Source organism: Electrophorus electricus, chromosome 18 (genome assembly GCF_041902795.1).
Source record: "Electrophorus electricus isolate QZ-2024a chromosome 18, ASM4190279v1, whole genome shotgun sequence".
Taxonomy (NCBI): Eukaryota; Metazoa; Chordata; class Actinopteri; order Gymnotiformes; family Gymnotidae; genus Electrophorus; species Electrophorus electricus.
Genome location: NC_137514.1, coordinates 5,207,501 through 5,225,000, shown reverse-complemented (window position 1 = coordinate 5,225,000; position 17,500 = coordinate 5,207,501). Strand labels below are relative to the sequence as shown.

Here is a 17,500-nt window from a genome sequence, read left to right as displayed (position 1 = left end):
CACATACATACATACAGACAGACACGTGTGGCATCATGGAATTAGTGTCAATTCTCTGAAAACACTACTTGCAGTCCTCGAATAATTCACATCTAAAATTGGCACTGATTAAACATTTGTCATTTCCTGTTTTTAAGAACTCTTTGTGATTGATCAGATCAGATTTTGTATGTTTATTGTGAACTTTGCCTTAGGTGTGTTTTATGCTCATGTGTAGGTTAGAATGGTGTTGAATACTGTGGAAGGCAATACCAAAAATGAAGCTTCAGCCTTTGTGGACAACAAACAAATAGCTATCGCACAGTTGAGAGACCTCAGATTTTCATCTCTTTCTAGGTTTCCTCTGAATGCGCTGGTGTTGGCCAAGTTTCTGCAGTTGCTTTAAGGCTGAATGGCATCAGATCCACACCGGATTTGCATCGAAAGCTACAGTATATGCTCTCTCTCCTACACGACCAAGCAATCTTCATTTACTTGGGTTTCCAAAACCACAAGGACACAGAAAATTTTAACTGTCAAATGTAAACCTCTCAGTCAGTAGCTATAGATTCATAAATTGATTCTACTAAGAAAAAATGTCTCTCTTTTTCACACACTCTCTCTTCACATATGTCAGCACTGGTTGTGTTTAGAGAACTGTTAAGCTGTATCCTCAAGACTGTGGAGCCACACCTGAATCATATTTACCTCTCCTGGTCCTAGACTAAAAATCATCTGCTTGCCCCTGTATGTTCTGTACTAGCAGGCTAGCCGATGGTGAATGTTTATGAAGTAGGCGCCGGGATGTTCTGGAACTGAGTTGTGGCCATGCTGTTATGCCATCATTTTCCACAGGAACTATAGGTTGCCAGGTAACAGGCAATTAAATGGTTTGGAGTTCTGGACAGAAGTCTTTCCTGTCATTGAAAAAAGCAACCTCAGTTTCAGATTAGTTGGAAGTGAGTGGAAGGCTGGACTCTCCTCAGAGTCGGGGAGTGACATGCTGAACTAAACCATATCTCAGCCATAATCATTATCTCTTTGACGTCATCATCATTTCATTTAACGACACTGTGACTGACATTATTTCATTGGCATTATTTCATTTCAAATCCAATACGCCGAGACAAAAGGAAAGACACCAAATATTCTATTAGGATCTGGCCGTTTATTGGATTGTTTGACGCAGTAGGCTACTAAATCGAGGAGACATGACCATGACATTCCCTATCTGTCCCTGCATGTTTCTGTTTGTCACATGGAACAAACTGTTTTTTTATGTTTGTTTATTTGTTTTGCTTCCTAAACTTGACATTCTGGTTTGTGGGGCTATGGCATATGTGTCAGGACATTTACTATAGTGAGCTCTAAGTTTTCCATCTAAGTTTTAACCTGAAAACAAACGCTGTTGCCAATATGCTTATAAAGGCTTTCGTCTTCTCCCATATCAACCTTTGTAACTCCCGTTTGAATGGCCTTCCAGCTAACCTGAAAACACAACCGTTTAAATTTTGGATTGGATTTTGTCTCGAGGATCATCCTGTTAAGTCATAGTAGGTATTACTGGTGTCATCAGATGACTCTTCAAACAGATCTATATCAGCTCTGCACCTCGCCCCTTCCCATCAATATCAGATCATATCAGCTCTATATGGTTCCATCTCAGTCTCTAAGATCATGTCTTCCTGATTTAAAAGATTGGCTTGATAGCAACTATCTGAAAGTCAACACTAATAAAACAGAGGTCACGTGAACAGGCCATAAGTCACTGGTTTCTGCATCCTCCACTTTCCCTGTAAATGATGACAGTATTCCTATCACACCAGAGACAGTAAAAGCCTTGGCATCATTTTATACTCATCACTTAATTAGACTTCTTTTCATCATTTGCACCACATAATGTGCCTCCATCATCTGCCCAGTAACGCCGTCGTCAATATGCTGATAAATGCTTTCATCTTCTCCCATATCGACCCTTTTGTAAGTCCTTCTTGAATGGCCTTCCTGCCATATCGCTAAACTGGCTTCAGTATACTCTGCTGCCAGGGCTCTCACTTTTAGAAGGCTTCCTGCGCACATCACCCTCGGGCTTCATCAGCTACACCGGCTACCTGTAGCTTCATAGTCTCGCTCCCTCACCCTTCCCTAGATCTTATGCCACTGGTACACAAGTGCCACTGCTCCAATGCTAGGGAATTTTCTTTCACCCACTTTGCGACTGTTCTTCTCGTTCTTCGGCACATTTTCCTCTTCCTACGTTTTTTTTAAGCTTTGTTTTGTTTTGTTTTTCTAAACTGTAAAGCGTCTTTGGGTTTGTGAAGGGTACTATATAAGTTTAATTTATTGTAATCATTGTTGTTAAACTATGCTAACAGAATGTTACCCGTCTTATTCCGCTGACTAAACCCAGATGCTTCGTAACCCAAAAGTCACCCTCAAATTGTAGAGCTGGTAGGGCGATACACTGAATATTCATTCTGATCATAGTAATACGATGCTGATCAGAACCGGCGCACAGGTGTGTTTATGCCTTACCGAAGAGCAGAGACCGCTTGAGAAACCTACTTGGTTTATACTCTAGCGACACCTAGTGTTGAATTGTGCCATGAACATCCGCGGAGACTCGACTAAGCCACGCCGTGTGCTAGCACAGCCTGACTAAAGAACAGTTTCTACCCCGGTACTGTAACACACTGGGTACACATTTACTCACTCCCCGCTTTTAAAATAGCACCACGGCTGTAACTGTGCTGGAGCTCAGCCACACTACCACATCTAGACGACTACATATGCTGACCTATGAGCAATGCACACCTAACGGCACTGATTGTATTATACTGAATATGGTTTCCCACCCCCTCTCACATCTGTTTACTTGTCCAATCATTTAATTGAGTGCAATCATTTAATTTACTTATTATATACCATCCCTTCGAGTGCAATAAACGGTACTATGCAACAACCCTCCAATTTGCTCCCCAGCCGTGCACTCTATTCTTTCATTTTATGTATATATTTACTTTATTTTTTCTTTACTTACATTCTATAGTCTACACGTGTTTTATAGCTTTACCACGGGCTTGTACTCGAACAGTGACAATAAAGGTATCTCATCTCACGTAGTCTGAATTTTTTAATCATTAACGTCACATATTGTCAGAAAACTTTTAACGTTCAAAAACAATGAACAATGTGGCAGAAACGGAGCCGAGACTAAAACGACTCCATCGGCACTCTTCTCTAAAGCCTGGCAATGCCCCAATGTTCTCTGTGCTCGGCACCGTGGTCTGTGTATAGCGGAAGAAGATTAAAAGTAGTTAGACAGCGTCCAAATTTTATCGGAGAGTTTGGGAATTTTTATTTAGGAATATCGAGTGGATTTGTTTCACTATTAACGCCCCTCATCCACCTCGGGGGGCCTCACATGGGGGATGATTTGATAGCCTCTCAGACTGTGTGAAAAGTAAAAGAAAATAATAAAATACGAAGAAAGGTAAGTGGACCTCGCTAGCTAGCTATGTTCGCTAAAGTCGCTATCACTAATGTCACGAAATGTCAAGTGAACAAACACCGGTGCGTGTGTTTCTTCTTCATGCAGCGTGTCATGTCTGCGGGGACTGTCCGTCCCTCGGTTGTGTGTGTTTTCGTGGCTGTTTGCTAGCTGACCGACGTTGTTGTGCTTTTCAGTGGCTCAGAAGATGCAGCACTTCGTCCTCACGACGCTTTGACTTCCCCCCAGTCTGTGATTAAATTCGCATGTCGTACTTTGTTAGTCTACAACCTGCCACTCCACCGCATGACTAAATAACGCTACACTGTAAATACGGTTAATCGACTTGTGTTGTCATTGCACAGGCAATGTTATTTATTAATGACGATGCAGTGTTTAAGAACCTGGCTAGCCAGCCATTTTAAGATCTTTTTAATCCAACAGTGAAGCTCCTTATCAGTTAATGTCAAAGCGAGCTACATCTATAGTATCTGATTAGTTAAACCACACCGTGTAGCTCTCCGTTGGCCTCCAGGCTAAACGGACCGTAATCATCCTTATTCTTAACGGCGTCTTGTAACTTAAGATGCAGCCTGCGGCGGCCGCGGACAGCCAGGAGTCTCCGCAGGGCAGTGGGGACCGAGCAGAGATCACCCAGTTATCGGCACAAGATCCGTCGTCCTCGGACACCAGCTCCGAGCAAGCTAGCCCCCGACCGTTGACGTTAGATCTCCTTAACATGGTGGTCTCCTACAAGCGGATGGCCGTCTTTCTGGAGCCAGTCACTGATGCGGTCGAGCTACTGCGCTGCCTGCTTGGGTGAGTGGATTAAATCTAGTGGATCAGTAATAGTCACAATAGCAATACTTGCTGGAAATCTGATCCTGGATACATTCTCTGTGCTGCAGCTTCCACCAAACCTGTGTGTGTTTTTTGTTGTGTGTAGCTGGAGAATGCCTCTCTGTTCTTTGTTCTGCTGTGTCCTCCTGAACATGCTCTTCATCACCCTGAGTGAAGGTGAGAGATGCACGCGCACACACACACACACACACCAGTAGAGAGACTCAGGGTTTGCACTGAGACTGTTCCCTGCCCATGTGCCGCATCGTTGTCTGAACAGATTGTGTTGTGAGTCAGATGGATGTTATAGGCTGTTTTAATGTGTGGGTTCCAAGCTTGTCTTTACTTTCAGCTTATTTATTCAGTAAGGCTGTAAGCAGTTAGCATGCTTACGTAGACCACTGAAATAATGGATGTGTAGATGACAGTCTCTCTCTCTCTCTCTCTCTTTTTTTTTTTTTTTTTCTTTTCTAGTGGCTTGGTTCTCTGTGGTTCTGTTGTTGGTCTCCGTCCCAGCTGCACTGGGTTATTTTGGTGACCGATGTCAGGGTGTTATCGGTGAGACGGTGGCACAGAAGAAGAGGCACTACGCCGTGCAGCGACGAGAGCTTCAGACCGTCCACATGAGCCGCCAGGAAGCCATGCTGGAGGTCAAGGGCCTGTGAGTATCTGTCTTGGTGTCTTAGATCGAAGACGGTAAACAGCCATGCTTTTGGTCAAAGACATCCATGCTGGTGAGGCCAAAGAGGCCTATGTTTAAACATTAGCTATGTTTAAGAAACCAGACATGGGAAGGTGCAGAATATCTGGAGTGGTAAATTTAACCTTACTGTGTGTGTGTGTGTGTTTGCGTGTGCGCACATGCTGCAGACTGAAGCAGCTGGATGAGCTCCTGAGTCAAGCTTGTGTGTGTGCTGAGTCTGTGTACAAGATCTTGTATTGGGAGAGTCATACAACCTCTTCTATGTAAGTCTGTCTCACACACACACCCAAGATCATGTACACACTTTATTTAATCTTGATTGGAATAAAGATTTCTTTGTACAAAAATGTTAACTATTTTTAAAATTTCCTGGTTGTGTGTGCGTACATACATGTGCAGATTCTATGGTTTTCTCCTGATGATGGTTTGTTTGCTGTACACCGTTCCTGTGGGCTGGAGTTTGTCTTTGATCAACAGTGCCCTCTTCCTCTGGAACAGAAACTTCTGCAGAGGTCAGTCAGTTTACACACACACATGCACTCATTCAGGTGAAAAATGCAGGTTAATTGACACAGATGTTGGCTGTAGACTTTTGAGGGACACAGCTATTGTTTCACTTCCTCTACAGTTGTGCTGCAGTTGAAGGAGCTCTTCCGTACCCCGTCTTTAGCCCCGCCCCCTGCCCCGCCCACACAGGGAGAGCTGGAAAAGAGTGAACAAGAACTGGGCAATCTACCAGACCAGACCCCCACACCACCCAGCCTGGAGGTCAGACACAGAAAGAGAGAAAGAGAGAAGTGGAATGAGGGAGTAATCTCTCTGTTATCTCTCTGCAGGACCTGTCACCAGGAAGCGTTGAAGAGGCCGAAGAGGCGGAGCCTGATGATGAGTTTAAAGATGCCATAGAGGTAGATGAAGATGTCTGTCATGTTTGTTTTTTCTCTCTCTCTCTCTCTCTCTCTCTCTCTCTCTCTCTCTCATCTACGCTCTGTCTGACTTGATCTCCTGTCTCTGCTGTCTGGACGCATCAGGAAAACCAGCTGGCCCTACAGGTGAGTAGCTCCATCTATGGAGGAGCACTTCAACCTTACAATCGCTATGAGTATCGCAGTCTGAGTGGAAACATGCACCTAATGTATTAGGCTTTATAGAGGAAGTGTTAACACGTCCAGCTAATAGCTCTGACCAGTATCTCTTAGTTACTGGTAATGACTGGTAGGCAGTCACCAGTACTAATGACCAGTAGCCACTAACCACCACTCCAACAACAAAGTAGTTGATCATGAAGTGTGTGCGCGTCTAGCAAAATGGCTAGATGATTTGTGTTGTGTCTGCATGGTGTGTGTGTGTGGGTGGGTGTGTGTTTACATGGCTTACCTCTTTGCTTTCCTCTCTAAGGAAGCACAGCTGTCTTTTGTGGTAAGTAACTGGTGATGCAGTCTGACGGTCTTTGAGTTAGGTCACTTCATCTGTTAAACTGCAAAGAACTGCTGCACTATTGCACGTGTGTGTGTGTGTGTGTGTGTGGTTGAGTGGTCACTTGCACGCTTCTATTTTGACTCTTCTGAGCATGTACACCAATTTCTATACTGAGACTGTGAATGGGGCTGTCTGTGTGATTGTGGTGAACCTTGCTGGCCTCAGGTTTTTATTGGTGAGTGTGCATGTGTTTGTGTGAATGCATCAATTGGGTGTAATGTTTTAAAATTATTTTAAATTTGACATTCCAGAATGTAATAGAACATGTATGATTCTCCAAATAGCTGCCATGTTTGTTGTAATTTCCCTGTAAGCATAGGATTGGTGCATTTCTGTGCGTAACCGCCCCACTTTGAATATAGGTGTGGCCAGCAGTGTATGGGCTGTCCAAAGCCCTGTGGAGACGCATAGTTCATAAGGTGCCCCTCCCATGCCACCAGTCATTTGCTCTGGGTGTTCTAACCACACCTCTTCAAGTCTTTCCTCACTGTATTGACTAGTACTCACCGTGGTGTTCGCCTGGTAATATGGCACTTCTGGGCTCTTATTGGTTCCCACGTTTTATCTCTTGTGTCTACAGTTAATTGCTGCTATATTTGTTTTTAAATTGGATGGTATTAGATAAACTGAGTCAATCCTAATAACATATACCTTCATATTTAGTGGGCTGGGGTGGTTTTTTTTGTTTTTTTTCCCCCCTGTATTTTCTTGAATTTCTTTATTTTATGTTGAAATGTCAAGCAGAGTAAAATAACAAAACCTGCATGTTGCCCGCTGCATATGAAGCTCGTCACATGGATCTTGCATCATACACGTCCATCAGGTGAAAGGAACCCTCACACTGTCTTCTCAGTTGGTCGCGGTGTTGGGTAGAGGGTTCGTACCAGGTCCTGTGGGAGTGTTGGTAGGCGGTGCTCGTGAGTGGCCATCTTCAGGAAGCCAGTGTGTGGGTTCCTCCCCCTAACGACCAGCCGGAGGAGAGTCCTGAGGGACTTGTCCCAGGTCTTTTCTAATGTTTGGTGCCATACGTGGGGATGTGGGTGCAGTACGACTCATTTCCTTCTGAGTGTGTGAACTGCCCTGGCTGAATAAAAGCTGAAAGTTGGTTTTTTCTGCTTCTTCCCCCCCCCCCCCCCACCTCTATTTTTTGGTTGGTCGGTCTCTCTCTCTCTCTCTCTGTGTGGTAGGATGATGAGGAGGTGTCCGTGGGTGGGTCTGATTATGACTCCGTGTCTGATAACGGCCTGTTGAGCAGGAATGAACCCATACGCAGCAGAGTGTCCAAGCTCACTGAGAAACTGCGCAAGCGTGTACCCACCAATCCCACCGGTAAGACTCCACTCCACCTGCTCCTTTAGTCTCTTTCATCCTGTCACTTGCTCACTTATTCATTCACTCACACGCTCATTGACTCTCTCATTCATTCACTTCTTCATTCAGGCATATACAGTGCCTCCAAGTAGTATTCAACCCCCTGCAGATTTTGCAGGTTTACATATTTGGAGTTAACTTAGCAATCTGAAATTTGACTGTAGATGGGCCTTGATGTGTGAAATGCACTGCAGCAAAAAAGAATGTTTGTTTATTATTTCTCTGTTTTTGGGTTCGTTTGTTTTTTGTTTTTTACCAGGGGGTCAAATATTATTCAACCTGTCAACCAGCAGAATTCTGTTTGGTTCCCTCAAGTATTAAGAAATAATTGAGGTATTAAGATCAATGAGCTTCACATGCTTGGATTTATTTTCTGTTTTTTCCCACCTGTTCTGACTATAAAAGACCCTCCCCAAACAAGTGAACAGCACTCATACACGGTCAGCATGGGAAAGACTAAGGAGCATTCCAAGGCCATGTGTGGAGGCTCACAAGGCTGGCAAGGGGTACAAAACCCTTTCCAAGGAGCTGAGCCTACCTGTCTTCACCGTTGGGAGCATCATCCGGATGTGGAAAGCTTATGGAACTACTGTTAACCTTCCACGGCCTGGACAGCCTATCATGGCTGTGGGGCTGCTTCTCAGCCAAGGGGCCCCCCCATCTGGTCCGCATCCACAGGAAGATGGATAGCACAACCTACCTGGAGAGTTTGCCCAAAAACATCCACTCCTCCATTATGAATCTTAAGATGGGTCGTCATTTCATCTTCCAACAGGACAACGACCCCAAGCACCCGGCCAAGAAAACCAAGGCCTGGTTTAGGAGGGAAAAGATCAAGGTGTTACAGTGGCCTAGTCAGTCTCCTGACCTTAACCCAACTGAAAACTTGTGTAACGAGCTCAAGATCAAAGGCCACAAGAGATGCCCAAAGAACCTAGACAACTTGGAGTAGATCTGCATGGAGGAGCGGGCCAAGATTACTCCAGAGACCTGTGCTGGCCTGATCAGGTCTTATAAAAAATGATTAATAGCTGTAATTGCAAACAAGGGTTGTTCTACAAAATACTACACCTAGGGGTTGAATAATAACTGACCCTAATTTTTATGTTTAAAATGTATTATAATTTAATTGAACTTGTACTTTTTGTTTGTAATATTTAGGCATCTGTTAATACATGCTACACTTGTTCAAAGTTTGAAGGCACTAAATTATTTGCAACTTGTTGAATTTGCAAAATCTGCAGGGCGTTGAATACCACTTGGAGGCACTGTGTTTGTTAACGCACTTAGTCACCCAATAACGCTGCTTTATTCTGTCATCACAGCTGCAGTGGGAATGAATTGATCCCTTCGTCTTACCATGTCAAATTCTCACTCTCTCTCTCTGCCTCTCTGCCTCGCAGGTAACTGCTCCAGCTGTGCGTGTGCGTTCTCTGTGTTAAAGAAACGGGTATGCCATTTGCCATCAGTGCTCTCGTCGGCCACACCCAGCGCACAGTTGTTGGAATGTTGCTGTGACATCGCTGGCAGAACGTTGCTGATGTGTATTGAATGTTTGTTGCAGAGGTACTGCACTAACTGTGGGGTCATCTTCTGCTCACGCTGCTGTTCTTACAAAGTGTTCAGGTCCAGTATGGGAGCCACAGGTGCGCACGGCGTCACTCCCGCACGGACGCTAGGCCACACGCTTACATACGTAATCGCACTGCTCATCTTCTGAGGTTTATAACATAACACGCGACTCATGATGACACTTTGCCATTTTGATTGGATTCTGTCATCAAAGGCACAAACATAATAGTGGTATGTTAGTTTATAACATGTAACACAAAAACAGGGTTGTGACATTACAGGTACACAAGTGGCATCCTTTGAAACTGTGGTCGTCCGGTGCTATTAGCAGTGAAGAAAGTAGCTAAATGACACTTTATCTTCTTTTTACATTTTTTTACTTTGTGTTGCCTTTTTCTACCTCTTCTTTCGTTCTCTCTTTCTCTCTCCCCCTCTCTAGCGCCGGAGGCCCAGAGGGAGACGGTGTTTGTGTGCGGCCCATGCAATACCTCGCTCCTCGGCAAATAGGACCCACCCCCCATAATAAGCCGCTTCCCTCTGTCCCAACGCTCCAAAAATCCCCTCGGCGACAGGAGCGGCGGGCGGAGGCCCGTGCGTTCTGACTCACGGCTGTGCGCCGTCCCCCTTCTCTCCCTGACCTTTGCCCTTACTGCCAGAAGTGCTTTTACTACCGCGGCCACGGCGGCGTTCAGCTCTGGCCGAGGTCACGCGCAGGTACGCCGGCTGCCGCCGCCCACCAAACCCTGCAGCTCGATCACCGGTTGGCGACCGGGGCGTTTAGTTGGCCGCGTGCAGCATGTTGGATCTGCTGGAGGGTTTGGTGTTTCACTTTTGTGATGACTGGACCTCTTCATCTTGGGGTAGAAGTGTACTGCAGTGTTTTAATCAGCCGCAAATCTGATCAAATCCTGGTTTCACTCTTACGTCGTCATGTGCTAGAATCACCAAGCTATTACTGTGATGTCGTGTCCTGAGAATCGACGTCCGCTGTTTTGATAGTGTCGTGAGGAAATTCCGAAGACTGTTCCTCAAACAAAAGGACCTTTTGAGTTTGAGGTACCAACAGTTTTATTTGACTTGCACAGAAGGTTCCACAGCTTTCTCTGATCTCGTATTCTCCCTAAACCTCCAGCGGCTCGAACATGAGCAAATATATTCTCTATCTGATGAGGAGCGGTTGCTTTCTCACAGTTTTCATGTTCAAGATGTTTTGTTGAAGGAGACTTTGTAAGCGTGTGAGACTGAAAGTTGCTGCCGTCCAGGGTGAGCTCATGACTGTGTAATCATTTTCATACGTGAAGAAAATGTAAATATTCTGCTAGTTCTGTTACTCTGAGAAGTTACTAGAAGTTATATCCCCAAACAGTACAAACATTCTGTACAGCCTTTTTTCTTTCTTATTTGGGTCATTGTCGGCTGATGATTTTGGTGGTTGTTTTTATCTGTCAGTCGGAATTCCCTAAATGACTCATCGCAGCTTTAAGTACATTACAGATTTATCGTGTCGGTGTTTGCTAAATCAGTTCACTGTAGGCCTACGGGTTGATTATTGTTATTTTTCTGTTATTCCTTAATTTATATTGCTGAAGTCTTATTCTGATCTTTAAAGTTTTAGATACTTGATTATAAACGGTTTTGCTATTAGTTATTTATACTTTTTGGATTTTAGTTTGTGTTTAATTTGATTTTCTGTTTGTTTTTAAGATGGAGCTGAACGTAACTGTTTTATGTCATTCTTCCTTATGATAGGTATACTGTAATATAGCTATCTTTAAATACAAATTTAAATATTTCTTCGACCCTTCAACCCAGTCGGCCTAATTCTATAGCTAGCTTTAGGTCTTGTGCTGTTTCATCATCGGTTCAATAAACAGTTATAGTAAAAATCAATAATCTTTGTAATCTTTCTTATAAAGGTGTTGCTACTACGTCTAAATTCAAACTACTTTTGTTCGAACGAAACGTTTCACGAAACAAACATCTTTTTTTATATTTAGCACAGTTTAAATGGATACGGTTGTTTTAAATCCGAGATGTTCGTGACTAATGTCATCTTTTAATGACATCCTCGCTATTGTATTGAAACAGCTCTACTAGCGTTAACTGAATCCTTCGACGCCTCCGCCACATTGCCGAGCGCACCCATCTACGCAGACGCCCCGACCGCAGCCGCGACGCGCCCCCGACGCGCCCTCCCGCTGTACCGTGATCGTTGCTCCCGTTTCCGGCTCCTCCCTCCTCCGCTTCTGTCCGTCAGTCCTCCGCACCAGGCGCGTCGGTCGCGTGTCCCGACACACCGACCCCGGCGAGCGGGCCCCACTCCGCGCGTCCGTACGCGAACATGGCGACAGAGGTAAGGGGGCTCTTCGCTCCAAGTTCGTGATCGGTGCGGAGAGAGATGTCGTGGCAGCAGCGTAGGTGAAGTGTTCTTTGCCCTGCAAATCTGGCCTGATTTATGAGAAGCGCCGGGCGTAAAAGCTGTAACGTGTCTCATCCTGCCGCGCGAAGACGTCAAAGCAGTCAGTAGCCGTTTGATCCCGTTAGCAGTAAAGCTCGCGGTTGCATAACGCGAACAGCCCGGCTTGTTATTCATAATAAACCAATTTCCCACGTGCGAAAACTGCTGCACGTAGCCGGACGGCATGCCAAAGCATGGTACAATACTGATAATATGTCTGCCTTGGGACCATTAACATGATTCAATTCGACGACGCCGATCGTTATTGTTTACCAGAAGCGAGCGTAATTAGTACATTAGACGGTCTCAGACATTAGCGCTCCTTTACGACCAGCGCGTGCACTCCGCGAGCTCAGTCGTACCGGTATGCAGCCGGTGGGCTCTGGCGCGCGGGGGCCGCGGTTACGTATGCGCGGACGACTGGGACGTCAGAGCGGATAAAGCCACAGTGCTCGCGACGCCGAGCTTTTCTCTGCTCGAAGCAAGTAAAGATCTTCCGTTTTGGGGACTAATCGTAAATCCCGTGGCGGGCAGTAACTGAGGTCGGGAATGCGTTCAGGACCGCGGAAAGCGATCGGTAGAAGCACGCTGCCCTACTGCCACGAGTCTGTAAGCCGCCTTCGTATTTCTTTTCCCAGAAGTGACATTTGGAGCCCTCTCAGTACTTATATGTTGTTTTAGTTTAGTTGTATTTGGTCACATAACTTCCTTTAAAGCTATTTTTAAAGAGCACAGTATGTCCGATATCAAGAAGTAACCTTGATGGCGCAACGAAAGGGGTCTCCGGAGTGTCTCGTTGCGTTTATCATCATACAAGATATTTATATTAAAAACACAAATAACCTACAAGCGTAAAGATAAAATCAAATATTATCTCCCTGATATACATTTTGATCTTTAGCTTTGTGCATGAAATATAGTTACGTTGTTTTTTAAAAATGTTGTATTTGTTAGATGTTAAAAATACTGCTCGTGCATTTGCACTATCGATCGGATGTGTTACGGTAAGTGGTTGGCTCACGGTGGCTTTGTCTGCTCAGTTCAGCCCAGCCACGGAACACGCGTTGCGTTTCGTCTCGTCGGGGTATACATAATTAGTCAAGCGTATATAAATGGGCCACAGAGTCTGTCACGACACGACACGGAGACTCAGGTTAGAAACGGAACCACACTAGAGAGACCGAGACCGGTCTGGAGCGTTCAGTTTTCTCATCAGCCTACAAATCCTGTTTGCTATTCCACCCGGCGGCTCCCTGACTCGTTTGGTTCAGTGTAATTATCTAAATGGTTGTTGCATTAATCAACGAACGACGTCGCTGCGTGAGCCTGACGTTTACAATCGGACCATAATTACTTCAGTTTTATTTGGAAGCTTTTTACAAAATGCACGGTCACGCTTAACCGAAGTCCCGTCTCGACCTCTATCGAGGGCCACAGTAAGGACGGAACCTTGGCAGCGGACTGCACGGGGGCAACCCGACACGTCAGGGGCCAGAGGTCAGAGAGTTCATTCACACATGCTTAGGACCGGTTTGACATGGCAGCGGTTCTGAAAAGGATGTTGCAGCACTTGTGAATGTCTGGAGTTGTTGGGCGGTCAGGTACAATTGTGTGTGTGTGTGTGTGTGTGTGCATGTTTGTGTGTAAGAGAGAGTGAACTATCACAAAAAGACAGACTCACTGTCACTCTCCACCATTGCTACTCACCCTGCTGCATGGGACTTTCAACAGATGGCTGGAATAAATAGTGAAACATATTTTCTTCAGCATCGAAGTTAACATATAAACTCCTTGGGTTTTTTTTTTTTGTATATGTGTGTGCACTATAGTTCCATAACCTGCAGGAACTGAGACAGAGTGCATCTCTGGCCAATAAAGTCTTCATCCAGAGAGACTACTCTGAGGGCACAGTCTGCAAGTTCCACACCAAGCTCCCCTCTGAACTGGACAGCAGGGTAAGAGAGAGAGAGAAACATTAAAAGAGAACATGATATCTGAATAAGCTTACATGTGCTCTGTTTTGGTAGCATTCTGCTGTATTCAGGGATTTAAAACTCCCCAGAGTTTTACGCACAGACTCATATGCATACACACACACACACACACACACACACACACACACACACATACATACTTTCTGGGGAATGGGTATTAAATTAGAACTGTGTTATCTCTACCAAGGAATTTAAAAACATTAGAGCAGAGGATCGCTGTTATAGAGACACAAAAGACAGAGCGAGAAACAGAATGCCAGTTTCATTTATGTTTGCTGATACTCCAATACAAACTGGCACTGTGGTAGACACTGTAGAAGTACATTAGTGTCATATGACTAATAAGACTGTCAATCATGCTGTTCTAGTGATGCTGTGTGAATTTTTGATGTTGACATACCTTTTCATTTTGCATTTTTATACATTGTGCTGATGGGCTGGCTGAACTGATATCTGTTATGTGATTGGTCAGATTGAGAAAACTCTGTTTGAAGACACAGTGAAGACACTGAACAATTACTATGCAGAGGCAGAGAAGATTGGAGGCCACGCCTACCTGGAGGGCTGCCTCGCCTGCATCACCGCCTACCTCATCTTTCTTTGCATGGAGACACGCTATGAAAAGGTATGTCAAGTCGAATTTATTTATATATTACCTTTTACAACAGCTGTTGTCACAAAGCAGCTTTACACATGTCTGAGTCCAAGCCCCCTGTGGGCAAGCCAAGGGCGACAGTGGCGAGGAAAAACTCCCTAGAGCACGAGGAAGAAACCTCGAGAGGAACCAAGACCCAAAGGGGGGGCCCGTCCTCCTCTGGCCGACAACGCACACCACAATAGCAACAATGTAGACAATGAGGAGCAGAATAAGTAGTGAAAGAGAAAAATAAATAAATAATAATAACATTGAAAACATAAACAATTAATGTCTCATCCGGTTTTCTAGAAGTCCAAGTCTGGTCCTGATGGTGTGCATGTATCCAAAACCCATCCCACATCAGAGAAGTAGCTGGCTGGGGTGCAGGTGTGGTGGGCTACAGCAGGGGCCATTGGGGTGGTGGGAGGAGCCATGGCAGCTGAGACGGGTTGGGGCTTAGTAACGTCATGACATCAGGAGTAGGTGTACCTCGGCAGAAAGAGAGAATAGATCATTAGGCATGTCCCGGTACAAGGGTGTGTAAATTAGGGAACTATAATGTGCAAAGATGGAAGTACAAGCATGAGGCACCCTGGAACATCGGCCCTCCGCCACTCTCAGTCAGCAAACTTGGGTGAGAAGACAGGTGAAGTGACATCATAACATCCCAGTTTACCAGAACTCTCAGTGCCCAAGGACCCCCAGATCTACACCTTTACCTAAGATGGGAAGTTGTTAATAAAATGCCTGACTGTACAGGTATGTTTCCAGCCTAGCCTTAAATACTGAGACTGTGTCTGAGTCTGGTGTGTGTTTACAAAACTCCACTTTTGAAGCTGAGTGGAAACACTGAAAATATTGGCGATAAGCTATTTAAGCATCCGTTTAATTAATTAATTCCCCAATTCAAGTTCAAGTTTGGTTTATTTGTCACATACATACTCATACACAATAATATATATCTAATAATATAAGTTGGGTTTTTATGAATTTGAGAATAAGTTCTGTGTATTTGTGTGTGTGGTGTGTGATTAGGTCCTGAAAAAGATCTCACGGTATATACAAGAGCAGAATGAGAAGATCTATGCACCCAGAGGCCTACTCATTACTGACCCTATAGAGAGGGGGATGAGAGTTGTATCCTTTCTTTATGCGTGCATGTGTATGTGTGTCTGTGTGTGCGTGTGTGTGTGTGCGTGTGTGTGCGCGTGCATGCGTGCGGGTGTGTGTGTGTGTGTGTGTGTGTGTGTGTGTACTGTGGCAGTTTTGCCTTGATGCTGATGGTCAGATTGAGATCAGTATCTATGAAGACAGGAGCTCCAGTGGGTCCAGCACTAGCAGCAGCACCACCAGCAGCAGCGGACGATGACACACACACACACACACACACACACACACACACACACACACACACACACACTCAGACACACACACTTGCACGTTTTGTGTTTTGTCCTACACACATGAATAAACACTTCTCTCGTTTCTGACCAAACAACGTGTGACTGCATACAATGTGAGCTACCAAGCCAGACTGCGCAGAGCTACATTTCAGACTCCTCCAGCTCCCCAACTTATCACTATGGCACACAGAGCAACAGGTGGTCTAGATCTGCAGCGGCCATGAGCCAGTCGCCAGCCTTCTTAAACACAGTCACATAGACGTCCATTGTACGGTTATGCAATGATCCCATCTATTTCAGTGTTGCTGTATGTAGCAGTCGGTAAGACCCAGAGCAGAGTGGAGAGTCTTCCACTGGGGAACGTGTTTGCACTTTTCCTTCCCATTTTAAAATGATTTGTAAAACTATTTTCAGATGAGTGAACTAAATAGATATGCATTAATCTATGGATGGTACAATTTCACACATCAGAAGCAATACTGTATCAGAGTAAGAAAGCTGATTTTGGGTTTATTTATGATGAGAGACAAAGCCAAAACAAAATCTTCCATCAGCATTCTTACCCTTACACATCGACCTCGCCTCTCCATCTCAGCATCTCATCATCTCATGGACGTGAGTCTCCACTGCCAATGCTGTGCCACTGTAGCCAAAAAGCCAAAGGCAAAACTGACCTCTGTGGTGTCATGATACTGCCACTAGCCAGAACCTCGTTAAACCATCGTTAGTGAGCTTCCTTAACGAGATAATTGGCTCATATGTATGCAAACATAGGTTTTTCATACAACTTGCACTCGCTAGAATGTTATGCTTGTTTGTTTTGTGTAACAAAGCTAATAAATACACATCTTCTGGTTAAACAACTGCTTGTCTCCTGTTTGTTCAGAGCTTAAGGTCCTAAGTATATTTTTTAATTAATTTTTCTTTTTGTGGGCAGTAAGATTTCAAGATTTTTTAATGGGGCAAGAAACCGTTTCCTTGCATGTAATCATTGACAGTAACGGTGTAACTTTGTGGAACTGCTCTTAAAATGCCGTCATTTTGAGGAAACAGAATTTCTAGAGGAAGTGCTGAGTTTCATATCGAACATTACTTCCGCAAAAGTTAAACTTTTATTTCTGAGATGGATTCATTTCTATGGTTACGGGCAGTCCAGTCCAAAAACCAATATCCAATCAAGTCACTTTTGAAAAATGTACCTAAGATAAGTAATTTCTCTAAGAAGTATTTTCTCTAAGATAAGTAATTTCTCCAAGATAAGTGTTTTCTTTGAGATGAAAGTCATTTCTGTAATTTCAGATATTTATAGTTACCCTTAAACCATCAACAACAAAACGCCCCCACCAAGAAGGTTTGTCATCAACGGGATTCTATGAGATGACAGGAATGTCGATGCAGTGCTGCCGGACCGGGAGGGTGTTGAGCTGATGATGAGGGAGGGGTGGGGCAGGAAACCTCTGCTGTTACGCTACGCTACGCTAACAGAAAAAAGATATCCAGCGGCACCACATTCCTTATTCTCCTGTGCTGTCCAGTTGGGAAGATCCTAACACAAACATCACTGAACCATTAAC

At 44.6% G+C, this 17,500-nt stretch overlaps 2 protein-coding genes and 1 long non-coding RNA gene across 17 annotated transcripts in view; all 3 read left to right on the top strand.

The window, feature by feature from the left end:
- LOC118242651 (uncharacterized) overlaps positions 1 to 3,097 on the top strand; it is a 4,042-nt gene extending 945 nt beyond the window's left edge. Inside the window, exon 2 of the long non-coding RNA XR_004776991.2 lies at positions 337 to 3,097. This is a non-coding gene — a long non-coding RNA (uncharacterized LOC118242651). The remainder of the gene's footprint in view (positions 1 to 336) is intronic.
- Positions 3,098 to 3,271: 174 nt separating this feature from the next.
- Positions 3,272 to 11,327, top strand: zfyve27 (zinc finger, FYVE domain containing 27). Of its 14 annotated transcripts, none has more exons than XM_081701198.1 (14): positions 3,272 to 3,472; positions 3,667 to 3,717; positions 4,056 to 4,288; positions 4,416 to 4,486; positions 4,784 to 4,970; positions 5,180 to 5,275; positions 5,412 to 5,524; positions 5,641 to 5,780; positions 5,849 to 5,920; positions 6,044 to 6,064; positions 6,411 to 6,431; positions 7,679 to 7,820; positions 9,266 to 9,428; positions 9,874 to 11,327. In XM_081701198.1, exons 3-14 carry the CDS (start codon positions 4,056 to 4,058, stop codon positions 10,034 to 10,036), a joined length of 1,422 nt encoding a protein of 473 aa, XP_081557324.1. In that variant the 5' UTR covers positions 3,272 to 3,472; positions 3,667 to 3,717; the 3' UTR covers positions 10,037 to 11,327. The 14 variants fall into 14 exon arrangements, with proteins under 14 accessions (XP_081557324.1, XP_081557317.1, XP_081557322.1 ...); XM_081701191.1 differs by having other exon boundaries at positions 3,272 to 3,717; positions 9,266 to 9,312; positions 9,427 to 9,508; XM_081701196.1 differs by lacking the exon at positions 3,667 to 3,717.
- A 283-nt stretch (positions 11,328 to 11,610) lies between these two features.
- Positions 11,611 to 16,789, top strand: golga7ba (golgin A7 family, member Ba). Of its 2 annotated transcripts, none has more exons than XM_027031619.3 (5): positions 11,611 to 11,787; positions 13,722 to 13,847; positions 14,359 to 14,511; positions 15,559 to 15,660; positions 15,812 to 16,789. In XM_027031619.3, the coding sequence occupies exons 1-5, from the start codon at positions 11,776 to 11,778 to the stop codon at positions 15,890 to 15,892; spliced, it is 474 nt and encodes a 157-aa protein (XP_026887420.1). In that variant the 5' UTR covers positions 11,611 to 11,775; the 3' UTR covers positions 15,893 to 16,789. The 2 variants fall into 2 exon arrangements, with proteins under 2 accessions (XP_026887420.1, XP_026887418.1); XM_027031617.3 differs by lacking the exon at positions 11,611 to 11,787 and adding an exon at positions 11,801 to 12,501.
- The last annotated feature ends 711 nt before the right edge of the window (positions 16,790 to 17,500 follow it).